Source organism: Pleurodeles waltl, chromosome 6, assembly GCF_031143425.1.
Source record: "Pleurodeles waltl isolate 20211129_DDA chromosome 6, aPleWal1.hap1.20221129, whole genome shotgun sequence".
NCBI lineage: Eukaryota > Metazoa > Chordata > Amphibia > Caudata > Salamandridae > Pleurodeles > Pleurodeles waltl.
Genome location: NC_090445.1, coordinates 613,651,342 through 613,672,022, shown reverse-complemented (window position 1 = coordinate 613,672,022; position 20,681 = coordinate 613,651,342). Strand labels below are relative to the sequence as shown.

Here is a 20,681-nt window from a genome sequence, read left to right as displayed (position 1 = left end):
CAAACAGAGGTTTATGATTAGACAGACTATGATAGAATTTTATTTGATTTCAAATTAGAAAATATGTGGGCCAGTAGCCGGTAAATTCAATCTACAACAAAGATGTGTTTTCAGAAAACAAATGTCAATTAAAAGTAGTGCGTGTTGAGGTCTTGGTTCTGATTTACATGTGCTCTTATACCACTTACATGCCACATGGGCAGAGAGCTGTTTGTGAAATTTCTATAGGGCGAATTTATCCAAAAGACAGCAAAGAAATGGACAGCTTACAGGTCCAGCATAAAGTCAACAGGCACTATGAGAGGGAGCTGCATTGTGGACGTTTAATGCCAACAGCTTTAGTGCTCACATTTGTTGTTTTTCCTTTTACAGGCCTCAAAGGACCCAGTGCTCAGACATGCAAGTATTTCCTGTGATGTTACAGTTTGCTTTTAGTACTTTAGATCGATGTTGCTCTGCCATCACACATCGTAGCACTGGGAACATACAGCATAGCATTTTCTCTCAGTCCAAGAAAAATACGAAGCCCTGGTGTTTTGAAGTATTAGCAAAGTTTTCAGAGCTATGCTCACCATCTTGCATTGATTCCTGTATAAGGAGTCATGTGGCAGTGAAAATCAGAGCCATGATGTAAAGAAATGGCTCCCTGTTGCAGTTACCCCCCACTTTTTGCCTGATACTGATGCTGACTTGACTGAGAAGTGTGCTGGGACCCTGCTAACCAGGCCCCAGCACCAGTGTTCTTTCACCTAAAATGTACCATTGTCTCCACAATTGGCACAACCCTGGCACACAGATAAGTCCGTTGTAACTGGTACCCCTGGTACCAAGGGCCCTGATGCCAGGGAAGGTCTCTAAGGGCTGCAGCATGTCTTATGCCACCATAGGGACCCCTCACTCAGCACAGACACACTGCTTGCCAGCTTGTGTGTGCTGGTGGGGAGAAAATGACTAAGTCGACATGGCACTCCCCTCAGGGTGCCATGCCAACCTCACACTGCCTGTGGCATAGGTAAGTCACCCCTCTAGTAGGCCTTACAGCCCTAAGGCAGGGTGCACTATACCACAGGTGAGGGCATATGTGCATGAGCACTATGCCCCTACAGTGTCTAAGCAAAACCTTAGACATTGTAAGTGCAGGGTAGCCATAAGAGCATATGGGCTGAGAGTCTGTCAAAAACGAACTCCACAGCTCCATAATGGCTACACTGAAAACTGGGAAGTTTGGTATCAAACTTCTCAGAATAATAAACCCACACTGATGCCAGTGTTGGATTTATTAAAAAATGCACACAGAGGGCATCTTAGAGATGCCCCCTGATTTTTACCCAATTGTTCAGTACAGGACTGACTGGTCTCTGCCAGCCTGCCGCTGAGAGACGAGTTTCTGACCCCATGTGGTGAGGCCCTTTGTGCTCTCTGGGGACAGAAACAAAAGCCTGTTCTGGGTGGAGGTGCTTCACACCTCCCCCCTGCAGGAACTGTAACACCTAGCAGTGAGCCTCAAAGGCTCAGGCTTCGTGTTACAATGCCCCAGGGCACTCCAGCAAGTGGAGATGCCCGCCCCCTGGACCCAGCCCCCACTTTTGGCGGCAAGTCCAGGAGAGATAATGAGAAAAACAAGGAGGAGTCACTGGCCAGTCAGGACAGCCCCTAAGGTGTCCTGAGCTGAGGTGACTCTGACTTTTAGAAATCCTCCATCTTGTAGAAGGAGGATTCCCCCAATAGGGATAGGAATGTGACCCCCTCCCCTTGGGAGGAGGCACAAAGAGGGTGTACCCACCCTCAGGGCTAGTAGCCATTGGCTACTAACCCCCCAGACCTAAACACGCCCTTAAATTTAGTATTTAAGGGCTCCCCTGAACCTAAGAATTTAGATTCCTGCAACAACAACAAGAAGGACTGCCTAGCTGAAAACCCCTGCAGAGGAAGACCAGAAGACAACAACTGCCTTGGCTCCAGAAACTCACCGGCCTGTCTCCTGCCTTCCAAAGAACTCTGCTCCAGCGACGCCTTCCAAAGGGACCAGCGACCTCTGAATCCTCTGAGGACTGCCCTGCTTCGACGACGACAAGAAACTCCCGAGGACAGCGGACCTGCTCCAAAAAGACTGCAACTTTATCCAAAGGAGCAGCTTTAAAGAACCCTGCAATCTCCCCGCAAGGAGCGTGAGACTTGCAACACTGCACCCGGCGACCCCGACTCGGCTGGTGGAGAACCAACACCTCAGGGAGGACCCCCGGACTACTCTACGACTGAGTACCAAAACCTGTCCCCCCTGAGCCCCCACAGCGCCGCCTGCAGAGGGAATCCCGAGGCTTCCCCTGACCACGACTCTCTGAAACCTAAGTCCCGATGCCTGGCAAAGACCCTGCACCCGCAGCCCCCAGGACCCGAAGGACCGGACTTTCACTGCAGAAGTGACCCCCAGGAGTCCCTCTCCCTTGCCCAAGTGGAGGTTTCCCCGAGGAAGCCCCCCCTTGCCTGCCTGCAGCGCTGACGAGATCCCTTGATCTCTCATTGACTTCCATTGCGAACCCGACGCTTGTTCTAACACTGCACCCGGCCGCCCCCGCGCCGCTGAGGGTGAAATTTCTGTGTGGGCTTGTGTCCCCCCCGGTGCCCTACAAAACCCCCCTGGTCTGCCCTCCGAAGACGCGGGTACTTACCTGCAAGCAGACCGGAACCGGGGCACCCCCTTCTCTCCATTGAAGCCTATGCGTTTTGGGCACCACTTTGAACTCTGCACCTGACCGGCCCTGAGCTGCTGGTGTGGTAACTTTGGGGTTGCTCTAAACCCCCAACGGTGGGCTACCTTGGACCAAGAACTGAACCCTGTAAGTGTCTTACTTACCTGGTAAAACTAACAAAAACTTACCTCCCCCAGGAACTGAAAATTGCACTGTGTCCACTTTTGAAATAGCTATTTGTGAATAACTTGAAAAGTATACATGCAATTGAAATGATTCAAAGTTCCTAATGTACTTACCTGCAATACCTTTCAAACAAGATATTACATGTTAAATTTGAACCTATGGTTCTTAAAATAAACTAAGAAAATATATTTTTCTATACAAAACCTATTGGCTGGATTTGTCTCTGAGTGTGTGTACCTCATTTATTGTCTATGTGTATGTACAACAAATGCTTAACACTACTCCTTGGATAAGCCTACTGCTCGACCACACTACCACAAAATAGAGCATTAGTATTATCTATTTTTACCACTATTTTACCTCTAAGGGGAACCCTTGGACTCTGTGCATGCTATTCCTTACTTTGAAATAGCACATACAGAGCCAACTTCCTACACATGTACATGAACATTTCTAGGCCCCACGGTAGAAAAATCACTCTTTTTGGCATGGTTATCCCACTTTTTGTCTGTTACCAGCGCACTTAGACTGTTTTCACTGGGATCCTGCTAACAAGGACCCCAGTGATTGTGCTCTCTCCTCTAAATTTGGTTGCCTTGGTACCATTTACAGCCTGCAATTGGCATACTGGCGTACCCCCAGTAAGTCCCTAGTATATGGTACACCAGTGGTCCCCCATGGGCTGCAGCATATATTATGCCACCATGGGAGCCCATGAAAAATGTGTCTGCAGGCCTGCCATTGCAGCCTGCGTGAAAAGGTGCGTGCACCTTTTCACTGCTGGTTACTACACCAGGTCACTGTAAGTCACCCATATGGCAGGCCCTTTCAGCCCAAAGGGCAGGTTCCTGTGTGTAAGGGCATCCCTGCATGAGCAGAGGGGCCTCTATGAACTGCAGTTCCAATGCACTGGACTTCGTAAGTGCGAGGAAGCCATTTTACCTGTGTACTGGCCATAGGTCACTACCTGTGATCCAGCTACATATGGTAACTCTGACCCTAGACATATTTGGTATCAAACATGTCGGAATCATACCCAAATACTAATGCCAGTATTGGTGGCATGATTCTATGCACTCTGGGGGCTCCTTAGAGGACCCCCAGTGTTGCTCCTACCAGTCTTCCATGGTTTTGTGAGCAGCGCACGCAGCTGCAGCCCCTCAGACAGGTTTCTGCCCTCCTGCTGCTTGACCAGCTCAAGCAGGGGGAAGGCAGAACAAAGGGTTTCCTGTGGGAGAGGGATGCAACACCCCCTCCCTTGTAAACAATTGTTACAAGACTGGGAAGGGGTAGCCTCCCCATGCCACCGGTTTGCTTTCCTTGCATAATCTAGCTTGCACCAGTCCAGGCACCCCCGGTCCCTGCTCTGGCAAGAAACCACACAAAAGAAAGGGGAGTGACCACTCCCCTGTCCATCATCACCACACGGGTGATGCCCAGGGCTCCTGCAGGTGGCCACTTGATTCTGCCATCTTGAAAGCAAGATATGCAGAGGCCCCAGGGAGCATTTGGTTGGTCAGGACAGGTATCTGCAAGTCAGTGACCACATCTGATAGGTGGTCACCCTTAAGAGTGACCAAGCTCCCTGTTAGGGCTATTTAGGGAGTCCCTTGTGGGTGGGACCCCTGATTCGGCGTGGAAGACTGTAAGGAAATGCCTCCTTGGCATGGTTACCCTCTGACTTTTTTGCCTTTGCTGATGCTATGTTTTGATTTGAAAGTGTGCTGAGGCCTGCCAACCAGGCCCCAGCACCAGTGTTCTTTCCCTAACCTGTCCTTTTGTTTTCACAATTGGCACACCCTGGCATCCAGGTAAGTTCCTTGTAACTGGTACCCCTGGTACCAAGGGCCCTGATGCCAGGGAAGGTCTCTAAGGGCTGCAGCATGTCTTATGCCACCCTGGGGACCCCTCACTCAGCACAGACACACTGCTTGCCAGCTTGTGTGTGCTGGTGAGGACAAAACGAGTAAGTCGACATGACACTCCCCTCAGGGTGCCATGCCAACCTCACACTGCCTATGCAGTATAGATAAGTCACCCCTCTAGCAGGCCTTACAGCCCTAAGGCAGGGTGCACTATACCATAGGTGAGGGCACCAGTGCATGAGCACTGTGCCCCTACAGTGTCTAAGCCAAACCTTAGACATTGTAAGTGCAGGGTAGCCATAAGAGTATATGGTCTGGGAGTCTGTCATACACGAACTCCACAGCACCATAATGGCTACACTGAAAACTGGGAAGTTTGGTATCACACTTCTCAGCACAATAAATGCACACTGATGCCAGTGTACATTTTATTGTAACATACACCCCAGAGGGCACCTTAGAGGTGCCCCCTGAAACCTTAACCAACTACCCGTGTAGGCTGACTGGTTTTAGCAGCCTGCCACACTCGAGACATGTTGCTGGCCACATGGGGAGAGTGCCTTTGTCACTCTGTGGTTAGTAACAAAGCCTGTACTGGGTGGAGATGCTTATCACCTCCCCCTTGCAGGAGCTGTAACACCTGGCGGTGAGCCTCAAAGGCTCACCCCCTTTGTTCCAGCACCACAGGGCATTCCAGCTAGTGGAGTTGCCCGCCCCCTCCGGCCACGGCCCCACTTTTGGCGGCAAGGCCGGAAGAGATAATGAGAAAAACAAGGAGTCACTGACCAGTCAGGACAGCCCCTAAGGCAACCTGAGCTGAAGTGACTCTGACTTTTAGGAATCCTCCATCTTGCAGATGGAGGATCCCCCAATAGGGATAGGAATGTGACCCCCTCCCCTTGGGAGGAGGCACAAAGAGGGTGTAGCCACCCTCAGGGCTAGTAGCCATTGGCTACTGCCCTCCCTGACCTAAACACACCCCTAAATTCTGTATTTAGGGGCTCCCCTGAACCTAGGAACTCAGATTCCTGCAACCTAAGAAGAAGAGGACTGCTGAGCTAAAAAACCCTGCAGAGAAGACGGAGACACCAACTGCTTTGGCCCCAGCTCTACCGGCCTGTCTCCCTCCCTTCTAAAGACACTGCTCCAGCGACGCTTTCCCCAGGACCAGCGACCTCTGAATCCTCAGAGGACTGCCCTGCTCTAGAAGGACCAAGAAACTCCCGAGAACAGCAGCCCTGTTCACCAAAGACTGCAACTTTGTTTCCAAAGAAGCAACTTCAAGACAACTGTGTTTCCCGCCAGAAGCGTGAGACTTGCAACTCTGCACCCAACGCCCCCGGCTCGACTTGTGGAGAAACAACACTTCAGGGAGGACTCCCTGGTGACTACGAGACCGTGAGTAGCCAGAGTTTCCCCCCCCTGAGCCCCCACAGCGACGCCTGCAGAGGGAATCCCGAGGCTCCCCCTGACCACGACTGCCTGACTCCCAGATCCCAACGCCTGGAAAAGACTCTGCACCCGCAGCCCCCAGGACCTGAAAGATCGGAACTCCAGTGCAGGAGTGACCCCCAGGAGGCCCTCTCCCTTGCCCAGGTGGTGGCTACCCCGAGGAGCCCCCCCCCTTGCCTGCATCGCTGAAGAGACCCCTTGGTCTCCCATTGATTTACATTGAAAACCCGACGTGTGTTTGCACACTGCACCCGGCAGCCCCGTGTTGCTGAGGGTGTACTTTCTGTGCTAACTTGTGTCCCCCCCCTGTGCCCTACAAAACCCCACTGGTCTGCCCTCCGAAGACGCGGGTACTTACCCGCTGGCAGACTGGAACCGGGGCACCCCCTTCTCCATTGAAGCCTATGCGTTTTGGGCACCACTTTGACCTCTGCACCTGACCGGCCCTGAGCTGCTGGTGTGGTAACTTTGGGGTTGCTCTGAACCCCCAACGGTGGGCTGCCTCGTACCCAAACTTGAACCCTGTAGGTGGTTTACTTACCTGCAAGAACTAACAATTACTTACCTCCCCTAGGAACTGTGAAAATTGCACTGTCTAGTTTTAAAATAGCTATATGTGTTTTATTTGAAAAGTATATATGCTATTGTGATTATTCAAAGTTCCTAAAGTACTTACCTGCAATACCTTTCAATAGAGATATTACATGTAAAATTTGAACCTGTGGTTCTTAAAATAAACTAAGAAAATATATTTTTCTATACAAAAACCTATTGGCCTGGAATTGTCTCTGAGTGTGTGTTCCTCATTTATTGCTTGTGTGTGTACAACAAATGCTTAACACTACTCCTTTGATAAGCCTACTGCTCGACCACACTACCACAAAATAGAGCATTAGTATTATCTCTTTTTGCCACTATCTTACCTCTAAGGGGAACCCTTGGACTCTGTGCATACTATTCCTTACTTTGAAATAGTGCATACAGAGCCAACTTCCTACAAAGACTCCACCAGGTTTCCTCTGCATCGACCTCTTCTGCTCCTGGTCACCGGAACCGCAACCGGCTTCACAGGAACAAAACAAGACTGCAACTCCCAAGACAACCTCGCCTTGCAACAGTGTTTCTCCGGCTCCTTCGAGCAATTGCAACATTTCCACAGCTGTTACAAAGAAGCAAGAAGGAAAGCTTCCTTGGAGTGAAAGTCAGTCCCCTGTACCCCAGGTACCTAAGGCAGTGACATCTGGCTGCTGGGATCTGCCCTTCACTGGAACTGCGTGGGTCCTCCAACACAGGTGGTGGTTCGGAGTGGTCCTATTGGTCCTCTCTGCCTTCTGTCCAACTTGAGAGATGGTGAGTCCTTGCCTCTCGTTGCAAGACAGAATTCCTTTGCACCTCAACTCTTGCAGCAGCCAAGGCTTTATTGACTCCTGCTCTGAGGGATCTTCAGGCTTCAAGTAGCCCCGGCCTCCAGCACTTCATCCTTGCAAGGACAGTCTCTCCTCTGCTGCGCCAGGGACATGGGACTCCTCTCCATGTGCGCTGACTGGGCCTAACTGCAACTTACTGTGCCTGCTGCCAGTGGGTTGCCTGTGGGGGTTATGAATGCTTCTGCTGGCTCTCCAGACTGCTGAGGGTTAGCCCGGACTCCCCTCCAAGGGTCGAGTTCCCTGGACCCAGCTGGTCCTCTTCTCTGCAAATCCTCTTCTGTCCAGATGTGCACTTACCAAGGCTTGTTGGTGGTCCTCCTGACCACTGACTCGTCTGCAACCCAGCGACGGCGTGGGACAGCTTCTACATGACTTCAGGGACCCTCTGCAGCTCTTGGACTCCACAGCTGGCCTTCCCTTTCCACTGTCAACCCGGATCTTCATCCACAGAAGGGTGGGTAGTGGTTCCTGCCCCACCTGCACAGTCCTGCGTGAACTGGACTCGGTCCCCTTCTTTTACAGGTTCTCGTCTTCCAGAATCCACCATTGAGTTCCACTGGACTGGTCCTGTTCTTGCAAAGTTCCTTTTCGAAGTCCCCTTGTTAGTCAATGAGAAGAACAGGTAACTTATCTCTGGTCATCTAGATCCTCACCTCTTGGGGTCCCGAGTTTTCCCAGCTCCCTTCTAGCTATACCACATCCTTGGGTGGGGGAACCTAACTTTGCATCCCATTATTTTAGTATACGGCCCCCCCACCCCCCAAAGGGCCCCAGCTACTTTCTACTATTATTTACCAGTGTTTGTTGTTTTTTTAATGCTAATTCCTAGTACTTACCGTATAAAGTACCTTTATTTTTGCAACACTATGTGGTTTCTTTCACGTGAGATAAGTTGCTGTTTGACTGCTGTGGTATTGCAAGTGCTTTACACTCCTCCGAGAGAAGTCTTGGCTGCTCACTACAATTACCACTAAAGACACTGTTTCATTAACTAATAGGGGCTGCCTGGACCTGGTATTACAAGCAAACACCATAGGTGTTCACCACACCCCAGGCCAGCTTCCTACACCCACCAGTATGATTCCCATATGCCCCAATCTCCTAGCACACTACAAACAACTGTCTCTGAATTTTTTTTAACATAAGGTGAAGGCCACTCTAACTTTGCTTACAGTTGATCAACTTTAGTATTATTAAACCATTTTCTAGCCATGACATTTAACGGATTCGGGTGATGCCTTTAAAAGAATCTAACCTCACACTGTCCAGTTAAGGCTGTTTACGGAGTTTACACTCGATCAGTTACAAGGAAACTGTGTTCAGAATAAAATTACAGATATTTTGTGAGTGGAAGTTTAACATTACAGCTTCCTACAATGAGCAGATCTAGACATTTCGGAAGAGTCAGCGCCATGGCCTGCAATGAAAGTGAATCCCATGCTTTGGCAGGGTTCCTATAACTTCCTAAGTTGCACTGGATCCATACCTAAATGAATTTTGAAGCAACTTTGAAGACATTCCGTTCCGCAAGGGACGATTAAAAAAGACTAATTCAGGTGTACCAGGATCCAGAGAGTTAAAAATCGCCTGTTGGCATCTACAGTAAAAACATTCAGCAGAACTGCCAACTGGGGGCGCACCGTGGTATAAATGGGAAATGAAAACCTGTTATATAGACAGACAAGGGAACCTATCAAAGGAGCAATTAATAACCTGTATATAAAAAAAAAAAAAAAAAAAAAAAAAAACGGGGCCTTGGTAAGACTTATTTTGAGAGTCGTAAAAATAACTTTATCAAAGCAAGGTCCAAAGGTTTTTCTGACTAGCAGCTGTAGTGGCCTCTGGTCACTGAAAATTCAATAACTCCTTACACTTTCATGGGCAAACAACTCGAGTCACATGGGCTCTCACCCGCAGAGCAAATAACTGACAAACTACAAAAGATTCTGCACCATGCTATCTAGGACCACTGCCAAACTACAGAAGTATTAGTCATAAAATTGTTCGTACGTAACTCGTGCAGACCCGCTCATAAATGTCATTCTTGGCTGCTGCGTATTTAATACTCGGGATTGAAGTTATTGACTCAGAAGCATGTGACACAGTCTGGGGATGTGCCAAATTAATATTTCACTGACAGATTAGTGAAATTTGGAAAAAAAATGCCTTTCATGAACTTGTACACTTTAAAACTTCACATACTGTTTCTATCACAAAAATATTTTAAAATTAGGATTATCCAGCATGCCCATTTTTAGGGTAAATGCTGGTACAAGTAGCCCTTTACCGTGGCCCTGGATGCAAAAACTATTTAACTTGCCTTTTTTCAACCACTATTTTCTTTTTAACGTCAGAAAAACTGCAAATTTCACAAATGTTGCAAAGTACAGAATCAAAAAAAATGCTGACCAAAAAATTCCACCAATTTAGAACATCCTAAAATGGATCTGAATTTGGTTCGCACAGACTGCAATAGATGTTGTAGCCGATTAACCTTTCTCTGCAGCTAAAAGTCACAGGCTTCCTGCCACCTACAGCTCGCACAGCGCGCTATTTTCCAGCAGACCTAATGCTGCAAGCACAACAGATTCTGGCTCTGTGCATGCCCTGCTTCGCTGAGCTGCATGTGATTTGCAGACAAGAATTTCTGCAATGCTAGCAAATGTTGCCTTCTGGGCATTAATGCTTTCCAGCAACAAATGTGATCAATGCCAGCTGGCTTTGTGCCACTTGATGCCGGGACACTGTGCGGATGCGGACGATGGCTTGAAAGGGGCTGAAATAAAGGACTAATAAGTAGAATTGATCGGGGCTAATGGAATCAGCAATCTATATTTCTCGTCTGTTAAGCGAGCTTGCAGCGCTCATCCCAATAGCACTGCAGTAAAAGGAGGCTAGCCTGAATGTGTACAACTGTTTTACCCAGTAAAATACTCATGGTCACTGGAAGAAAATATATAGTGTGTGCCCGCAGTTTTCCCCCAAATTTATGGATTCACTGCACTTGCTACAAATTTCACCCCATTGCACAATTTGTAGATTAAAAAAAATGTTTCTAGTTCAAAGTATTTCTCCCTAGCAGCTAGAAGGTGAAATGTTAACACAACGATACCCATGTACCCACAAGCAAGACAAAAAATCATTGTTGGTGATAAAGAATTTCACCTGGATCGAGTTAGCTTGTATACTAATCTTGTGTTTGTCTTTTGCTGAGTGGTGCGATCCCCTTTGCATTAATGTGTATGAAATGGTAAGATACTGGGATAATACTGCCACACATGTACCACATATTTTGATTGATTTAGACAATTTATTAAATCTTGCCGCATAGTTTGGTCTTCCTCAGTCCGACATTTCCATTAATTCTGGATATACTGAATTACATCCACAAGGTGGTTACTGCTTCTCTCGAGTTTTGAAATTCACGTTGTTAGTACTGTCACCGCATTTCACTGCTGCAGCATTTAGAAGTTCTGCTAAAATGATCAGCAGAGGTAACAGGTGTACTGCTCGTGGTTTAGGCATCTGTATAAGAGTGTCCTCCTCCAGCAGGCAAGGCGTCAAACATACTAGCAGTAATATGGTAATATCTGCTAATATTGTAATGTAGTGAGCAGTAAAATAATAAAAGCCCACAAACCAGATTTCCAGACTTTTTCCCCACTCTTTCACCTTAATGCCTCAATCAATCTAGCATTTGTGAAGTGAGGGAAACCACCCGTGGTCTCAAGGCACTGGATTTGCTAGCTGCTGCATGGTGATATGTTCATTTGAACAACCAGGTCTTGAGTTCTTTCCTGAGTTTCTGAACTGATGAACCTGAGGTGCAGCGAAAGGTAGTTCAAAGCTTTGGCCGCCAGGTGTTTTAAAAAGCATCCTCCGCTGTTGCTTTGGCAGATCCTGGGGGTGGAGGGGAGGTTGTCTGCGAGGAAGAGGGAGGGGGGAATCGTAGGTGTCTGGTCTGTGGGGTCATCTGGGGAGGTCAAGGCTAAATCTTGCCCCTAAGTTTTGTATTGTCTGTAGTCTCATCAGGAGGTGAGCAGAGATCCCTATGTAGAGAGTTGCTGTAGTCCAGCCTGTGTGACGGTCCTTCTTGTGTTGACAGGAAGGCACCTGAAGATCTTGCTGAGCATATATAGGGTGCTGAAGAAGGCAGAGGACACTGCGTTTACCTCTTTCTTCATAGATAATTTGCTCTCTTAAGATGATGCCGAGGTTGCAGGATGGTCTGTTGGGGCAGGAGCTCGGCCAAGTTCAGCCAGTCAGGGGTTGTTCCCAAAGATGAGGACTTTCATCTTGTCCATGTTGAGCTTGAGACAGTTGTCCTTCATCCAGCCGACAACATTCATCATTTATCTATGGAAGTTGACTCTGGTGGTGGAGGGGCTTCTGATAGCGAGAGGATAAGCTGGGTGTCATCGGCGTAAGAGATTATGTTATGTCTGTGCAATCTGACAGTGCTGGCCAAGGGGGTCATGTATACACACTGGTGGCAGGGCAGTAGGGGGTCAAGTAAACGTTGAAGATGATGGGGCTGATGAACGATCCATGGGGGGGGGGGTGCCGAAGATGATCCTGTGTTCCAAGGAACATTTTTTTCCAGAAATCCCTTTCGGTTCTTTAAAGATATAAAAAGGTGACCTGCTCAGTAGCAAGGGAATTTCCAAGACCTCGGTCAGGATTAGACGTTGAATGCCTGACACACACTTGTCCCGTGAGGGTGGATATCTTTCTCGCAGTTGTACGGGGTCATCTTCTTGCTGGCTTGAGAAAGTTGAAGAGCTTGGCAGGCCCTACGGTGATGAATTTTTACTTTCTTCTTTACTTTGCAATTATGCTATGATATAATCACATATATTTGCTGTGTGCATTGCAGTTGAGAATCATTGTGGTATATTTTCCTTTCAATGCTGTGACTATTTTTAAACGTGTGCTTTTGACCTACTAATCTCATTTTTTAGGAACCTCGTGGTGAAGTAATAATAAATGTCTTCTTTGAACTAAGAAGTGCCTCCCAGAGTTTTTTTGTCAGCTTGGTCATTAGTGAAAGCAAAACAATGCTTACCCTAACCAGTAAAGTAGTTCTTCAAACAAGGTCTTTATTAAATATTTTGAGCTAACATGGATGATTGGAGGCTTCAACAGATACGTTAAACCAATGATGACAATATCTAGCCAGTTCATAAATATATATATATAATGCCCTCTTCTGTATCCTCCACAACAGTGGTGCCTGGTGCTTGGTCCTGTCCAATTTATTAGTGACCTTTCACATTGTTAACCATAACATCTTAATTCAAGCCCTCAGAGATCACACTGATTTTACAGACACATCAAAATTCATCTCAGCACATCAAGATGAACAGATTTACCTCAAACCACATTCCTACACTTCAAGGAGCCCCAAGGTTTATTTTTAATACCTGCTCTTTTAACCCCATGCCCTGGCCTTCTATATTATTAAAGGCTCAGGCATATCACACCTTAATTATGCAAATGGGGCACAAGAAAACAGGATTCCTACTCCTCTCAGGACACTTCTCTTCTGCCTCAGTTCAAAACGGGCTGCAGTCTACTAACATCAACTTATACTGTACTTTGACTGTTGCTGAAAACTAAAAAGCCATTGATGTTATCATCAGGGGTGTGGAATTTATTAAAATATCTACTTGTCCAGGGGACAGGTTGCTTCTCAAATCTACTTGTCCTGTAAAAAGATCTACTTGTCCCTTTGGTGCCATGTAGTGTGGCGACAAATTATGGCAGCAATCTCATTATGTAAGAGCTCTGATAATAGCCTCTCTGATTATGCCAGGGCTACTACCATAGTAGGGCTTGAATACTTGCGTTTCAATCCCTACTGTAGCAATTTCCTTATTTTGCCACCTTTCTGCAGATCTGCATACTGGGGCTGGAGGAAGCAGTAAGCAATAGTTCCAGGGCTGGAATGCCTTTGAGTCTGCAAACCTACTAACCTGCATGTTTTAAAGATTTTCACCAGCTTCTCTCTAATATTTTCCCATAATAAGAAAGGTTGGACATTTACTCCTGACAATGGCAGAATTAGAACTTCTTCCAGGGTTGGGAAGAAAGTGGCTGGAGGGAAGATGAACTTGCAAATGCTCAATAGATTTTCACATGAGCAAATCTACACATGCGTATTTACCCATGCTAAAATACAGTTCACCAATATTTGATAGGGGTACGACATATACCATGGGTGCACTTTTGTGACTTTAAGAATTTGGGGCCACATGTAGGTAGGTTCAGATTTGCGACCCACAAATTGCGAGTCAGAGCGACTCGCAATTTGAGATTTGCAAATCCGAATGTAGGATGGTGTCCCTGACACCATCTGTGATTCGCAAGGGCTTCGCAAATGCCCCCCTAATGAATAATCATGAGGTTGGGTCGCATTTTTCGACCCCCTTGTGAATGGCGGCCCTCAAAGGGATAGTGGCCTGCTGGAGACAGCAGACCACCATGTCTGTGACTGCTTTTCAATAAAGCAGTTTTTTGTTGTTGTTTTTTTTGTAATGCAGCCCGTTTTCCTTAAAGGAAAACGAGATGCATTACGAAAACGAAAAATGAAACGTTTTCGTTTCATTTGCCTACTCCGAAAAAATGTTTACAGTGACATTCACAATGGGGAAGGGGTCCCATTGGGACTCCTTCCCTTTTGCGAAAGTGTTAGCACCCATTTGAAATGGGTGCAAACTGCGATTGGTTTGCGCCCGCGTTCGCGGTCACAAAACAATCCTACATTGCACTGCGAGTCGCAATTAGGAAGGGAACACCCCTTCCAAATTGCGAGTCGCAAGCCCGTTTTGCGATTCGGTAACCAGGTTACCGAACCACAAAACTGGGTTTGTGCATCGCAATGTGCTTTTTGCACATCGCAAACAGCGAGAGTCGCTGTTTGCGACATGCAAAAAGCTACCTACATGTGGGTCTTGGTCCCTAATTAGGTCTGGTGTTAACTAAGACATTTTGTTTTTATTAAACTTCTATTTCTCTCTCTTTCGGCTGGCTTTACTATGAGTGATCGCATTCTGCTCTTCCACAAGGAGCATATTGGCACACAAAGTAGTTTTGTTCAGTGTCAGGAACTACAGTGGCAATCAGCGACGTAACGAAACTGGAGGGTGCCCCTTTGCAAAGAACATGGAGGAGCCCCCTCTCCAGACTCACTCAGGGCAGGTGCTGTGCTGAAGGGGCCCCCTGGAGGGCGGCTGCGGGCCGTTGTTATGCCACTGGTGGCAAATTGTGCTTTCAGATTTCAAAAACTTTTTTTTTTTTTTGCCAGTGTTTGTTACAATGTTGAGGGCCTGGTCGCTCCCACAACAATAAAGTGTTACAAAAGCCATGTCAAAACAAGACACGCATTGATGAAACTAAAAGACTTATAAAAATATGTGAGATCAGTTGGCTTTGTCAGTGTTTGTTTATTTTCATGCTTCCCATAATCGTGTTGAAAATGGTTACACTGATTTTCCATTAGAAATATTTTTGGGAAATACTAGCATGCATCAACACATTTTACTAAATGACATTTCATTTGCATATAATCAGAGAGCATTCTGGGAGCATTATACTTAGCCTCATAGCCTAAACTTTTCAAACATGTGTATACACGTTTTATTTTTTTTTAGTACTGGAACCAACGTCAGTAGTGAAGTGTGACCTTAAAACATTTACTTACAGCACTCACCCTAATAATGAAGGTTTTCAAATAATGAACCATAAATACAAGTTCGAACAGCATTATCTTTTGGTAACACATTACCTCAACTGCAGAGAGTTCCACTCTCTGTAAACAGGCAGCCAAAGGGTTTGTGCTGCAGAGGGTTGGGCCTACTTGTCCCAAGGACAAAGTACACATAAAAACTTGTTGCCCTTGACCCCAAACAAGATGTCCCGGGCGTCGGGCGATAGGAATTCCACATCCCTGTATCATAGATGACCACTTCCATTAACACAACCAAAATTTCCAAAGGTCAATTAAAACTTATCAATGGAATTAAAATATATTTTCTCCCCCCCAAAAAAGACCTCCATGTAGTTGGTCCACCTTTGCTTCTTTGTAGAGTTGATTATGGAAATAACATTCTTACTGACATTCCCAAAATTGAATCTGACACAAAAAGCCATACTTCACACGTCAATTAAATTGATGTCAAGAAATAATTGCTTCAACCACATTACTCCTAACTTTGATCCATGTTAGCTGGCTCCACTTTGGGGTCAGATCCATCTTCAGGTTTACTTGTCTAGTGCACAGTTCCCTTCATACTGGTCCCCCAGTCTTCCTAGCCAAGAAAATAAAACTCTCTGGGAAGTCTGACCAAATTCACCACCCCAACACCCTTCAACTTAAACTCTCCATCTTCAACAAAAAATAGACATGAAACCTTTCCTTCTGTGAATGTGCACTCAGTATTTAGAACTCTTACCCCATCAATCCACATCAATCCCCAATTTGCCTCTTTCAAAAACTAATTGAAACTGCTGCTTCCTTTACAACCCCCATCTTCTCTCTGCTCTCTAGAATCTTCTAGAAGGCATTCTAAAGATGATCTCAAATTCATTCCAAAGTTGGCTCCTGCAGCCTAATGGAATGCATTCAAGATTATCCAATTTGGGATTCAGAATCTGCAGTGATCAGAAACTCAATATGAGGCACTTGCTGTTGACTTAACCCTCGTGTGAGGAGCCCAGATATTATTTGATCTTATACCTTTGGCATTTCTTATTACCCGAATGGTCCTGAATACAGTATAAAGATGTCCTGGAATGATCAAGTGATGGAGTTTATTACAGATATTATGTATTAGATATTTGCACCCTTGTTACTTCTTTCATATTTATCTATACTATTTTCTACATGTAGCTTTAAATGTATGATCCATATCACTATTGACATGTGATCGACTGTTCATCACACAAAATACAAAATGACTAAATCAATAAACTGCATTGTTATTCGAACTATAAAAACACAGGAAATAAAAGAAAAACATGCTTTGTGTGGCTTGAGTTAATTTTAATACCTCAAGCAGCAATGTCAAGTAATGGGACAGTTCTGCACTTGGAAAACCTTGTTCATGGCTGATCCACTTATATTAGAAAGTGAGTGGCCCTAAAACAAAAAATGAAATATGTTTTCCAAATAAAATCTGGATATTTGTTTGGCTATTTGTCAACGGAAAAAGGCATTAACGTCTATTCTACAAAGTCTAAATGTTCTTATTGAAAATGGTCATGTGTAAACAACTGTTCCAAGAAGGAGTCTAACATAAAGCCTCTGTTCAGGATAACCACAGTCAATGCCAAAGCCAGGGTCCTCTGCAGATAATATTTACTTAATCATTAATTAAAATAAAAGTGCCCGCCATTTTCCTTACAACATTATGAATGAGTCAATAGCATTTGAAACTAGTTTTACTTGGCTTCAAGTCTGTGCGGTGGACTAACTGAGACCTTCTGCATGTCCTCAATGAAGAATAATTCTCTTGTTGCTAAGGGTGTTGCCACTGTTCGCACCACCATTTCATTACAGAGAGGTATTTCTTAAACATGTCCTTGAGGTAGGGAATGAGCAGTGTGCAGGAATAAAGGGGGAGGGGGGGGAGGCACATCAATTGAACGATCCCTCCTTCAAAGAAAGAAAGTGGTAAGTAAAATCTAAAAGCCCTTTGTCTGCTTGAAAGATTCCCAACAGATGAGCTCCACAGGGGTTTCAACTAACCCCTGGAACTGTTCATTACATTTGGAAACCAGATGGATGTGAAAAATGAACCAAATACATCAAGAGCTTACATGGTGGCTGGTGTGAGGAATGAGGCATTCAAAACACAAACTTTCAAAGAGGACTCCCACCGTACAGCATAAAAACAGATGCACATGGACTACCCTAAAAGACTAGCTAAAACCTTTCTGTAAAAACATATAATTGATAATGTAATAAAATTTACTCAACTAACTTTAGTTTTAAAATCAATAAACATATGCCAGGAAATCACAGAACAACAAACGCCAATGCCATTGGCCTTCACTTTAGTTCTTTTTTTAAATAAGAACATTTTCTGTGTTTTCTGAGTTTTTCAAGCCTGACATCAACTCGGTAGGTACAGCAACTAGTAAATTTTGTCACAGAACTAATCTGCATACTTTCTGTTGACCTGGGAGGATGTTAAGTAAAAAAGGGACATCAGCCAGTTTAATAAAATTTTCGAGGCTCCTTAATTTCAGTTTAATGGCCATTCAGTTACATAGGAAGAGGAAGTTTATTTTAGCCTTTACAAGGATATTTTTAACTAGCTATGGCTCTAAAGAATTTGCCCTGTTTTCACAAAAAACACAAATACAAGTAAGAACATCTCAAATATTTGAAAAGGTGGCGAGTCACTTGTTATTCAAACAAGACTAATCTTTCCAACTGCCTCAATAATGCGGCTGTACATTAACTTTCTTTATTCTTTTTAGATTAGTAAAAAAAAATCCACACCTTGCCATTTTGGATAGGATGTCTGCAGTATTGGCACCCACTGACTAGGATTTGCATTAATCCAACTGATTGTTCTGGTACTCTATATTATCTCTTGTAAAGTATTGCAAGCAGTGGATGCTGACCAAAGCTGATAAATTTTAATTTTTCATGATTTACCCACTTATTCCATTTGCAGAATTTACAATTTTGTGCATCATTCATTGCGCTGTTTTTGGTAATGTACCATGTTTCATTTTTGAAAGACTTCCTTAAACCAGGACTAAATGTGTTTTCCAGTCAGGAAAATGTAATGTGTTGGTGAAGTCTTCACATAAAAGTAATGGAAGAGCCACTGATCATTTCCTGTCCTGGTGCCAGGTTTGAGTCATTTCTTTCTTTGGTCAATTTTTGGTGTATATTTTAACTTTTGTGGCATGGCAACATATAAACCAGAAACGCTTCTTCATGATGGTCCATCTGAGTGTAAGGTTACTCACTACAGGACCACCAAAAACATGTTTGAGAGTGTGCACTATTCAAGTACCTAACTTAACTTCACCTTTTGTTATGCATACCAAGTTTTAGGTGAAGATCACAGGATTGGGCCAATCATATAGAAGATCAGCAGAAAAAAAACAATACACGAGTTTCACTTTGCCACACCCCTCTCTTAAACTTAGCCTATCAGCTGGAAAACAATTTCAGAAGTGAAAAGTAAAATATAATGGACCTATTTTGGTTTAAACGTTATTTTAGGGCAGGTGTCTCAATGATGTTTTACTTCTCCACCTAATCTCCTGGTTCACCAGGAGGGATAATTGCTATGTCTATTAACGTTTTAACCCCTCCTTTCTCAAATGACACTTTCAATGTCTCAGACTCCACACACTCATCTGTCAGTCTAGACCTCTGCCTACCTGCATGTTGTGCATGGTCTCCCGCAACTGGTCTAGCTGATGGGCAGAATTCAGTGCTTCAAGGCGGATATCGGTGAGCTTCATCTCCTTCTCCCACAACTCGGAACGCAGCTCAGACACTACCTTTTTCTCCGGCTCTTCTCCATCATTGCCCTCAAAAATCCTGCATTGGCAAGTAAGGAAATTTACCAATTTGTTAGATGGGACATATGGGGCTATGCCAGGGGAAATAAAAACTTAAGCTACAAGTTTGGCGACATTGCTCATCTTGCGTACCTCAAACACACATCTACTACACCAAATAATATAATTCTCCTGCTATGGAGCACTTACAGATATGTTTATGGCTTTATCATAATATGTTAATCATCTTTATTGCTCGCCCCAATATATTGCTGGACTATCTACCTTTTAGTCCCTTACAAGACTGTTCAATAAGTAGCAAATTCTCCTGTCTTACTGTTGGTTTACAGAAAAGGTGCAAGGGAAATAATTACAGATAGAAACAAACAATATAAAACAGAACCCTTATCAACATTCACAAATACATAAAACCAGAATACCATTTAAAAATGATACAACTTGTGAATCTAATTCGTTTTTCCTTCAGAAATGCACCTAGCTGTGAAAACATTTGCAACAATGCATTTTGTTTCCAAGAAATGCCTTTGTAGTAATCTATATAAATAGATCTTCACAAACATGTATGCTGTCCACAATCACTGGGAATTTCATTGAACCTCATTACCTACGTATTCCCAGCATTGGCAATAGCAGTTGCTAAATAGAATATGTGGACTGCACAACCTAGGAACAGCAGAGAAATATGTGGCCAATAGGTACAGTCTTGATCCCAGATAGTTGACATACCTTTTCATCAGTAAACCACCCCCTGTTGAGGCCCCTCTTCACCCAACAAAATCACAACACCAATATTAAATACCATGAATGATTTGTCCCAAGAAAATCTTTCTGATAAGGAATTGCAAACTTGAGTTTACAATTGTCAAAAGATGAATTATATTATATTTAGCAGTCAAAACCTGTATATCCTCTCCCTTAGCAGATGTGTTGACGTAGAAGCAGAGAATAGTCTGTAGAAAGAGGCAACTATGTCAGCACAGCTGAACTGATGATTGAGGACCAAGGAGAAACATCAAGTGAAGATGCAAGAACATGTTTTAAGGAACACCTGTGGAGATATGTACTTACACAGAAGATGAAGTGGATGACTTTATGGACGGTGAGGTAGTGCCAGGCTCTGATGTGCAATGCTGCATTTTAGGGGAAGATGGAGCAGAGGAATCCGGCGTGGCAATCTCTTCAATGTCAGAGTATGAAGAAGCTGACTTGGGGCCTTTCTTGATGCTGAAGGCTTTGTTGAAGGAACTTCTTAACTACATGGGAAGCAGAACACAGTAACACCGGATGGAATTTTACACAAGATGTCTAGAAGCACATACAGATCTACATTTAATTTAATCAACCACCTTTCTGACACAGGCACCAAAAGCAAGCCTTTTCTCTGTAAATATTCAATTAAACCAGGTAAATCAGTTTAAAACAAGGAGAGGAAGCTCAAGGAGGACATTATATGGTTCAGGAAAAACTCCATGTGCTCTAACAATGCACAGCAACAAGTAGTGTCACTGCAC

At 44.7% G+C, this 20,681-nt stretch overlaps 1 protein-coding gene across 12 annotated transcripts in view; it reads right to left on the bottom strand.

Moving 5' to 3' along the window:
* The window catches only part of NAV1 (neuron navigator 1), a 950,201-nt gene that overhangs the window by 137,666 nt on the left and 791,854 nt on the right, over positions 1-20,681 (bottom strand). For all 12 annotated transcript variants that reach the window (XM_069238908.1, XM_069238913.1, XM_069238909.1 and 9 more), the window contains 2 exons: positions 20,239-20,423; positions 19,027-19,189 (listed from right to left, as the gene is read on the bottom strand). In XM_069238908.1, coding sequence (XP_069095009.1) covers positions 19,027-19,189; positions 20,239-20,423 — 348 coding nt within the window. The remainder of the gene's footprint in view (positions 1-19,026; positions 19,190-20,238; positions 20,424-20,681) is intronic.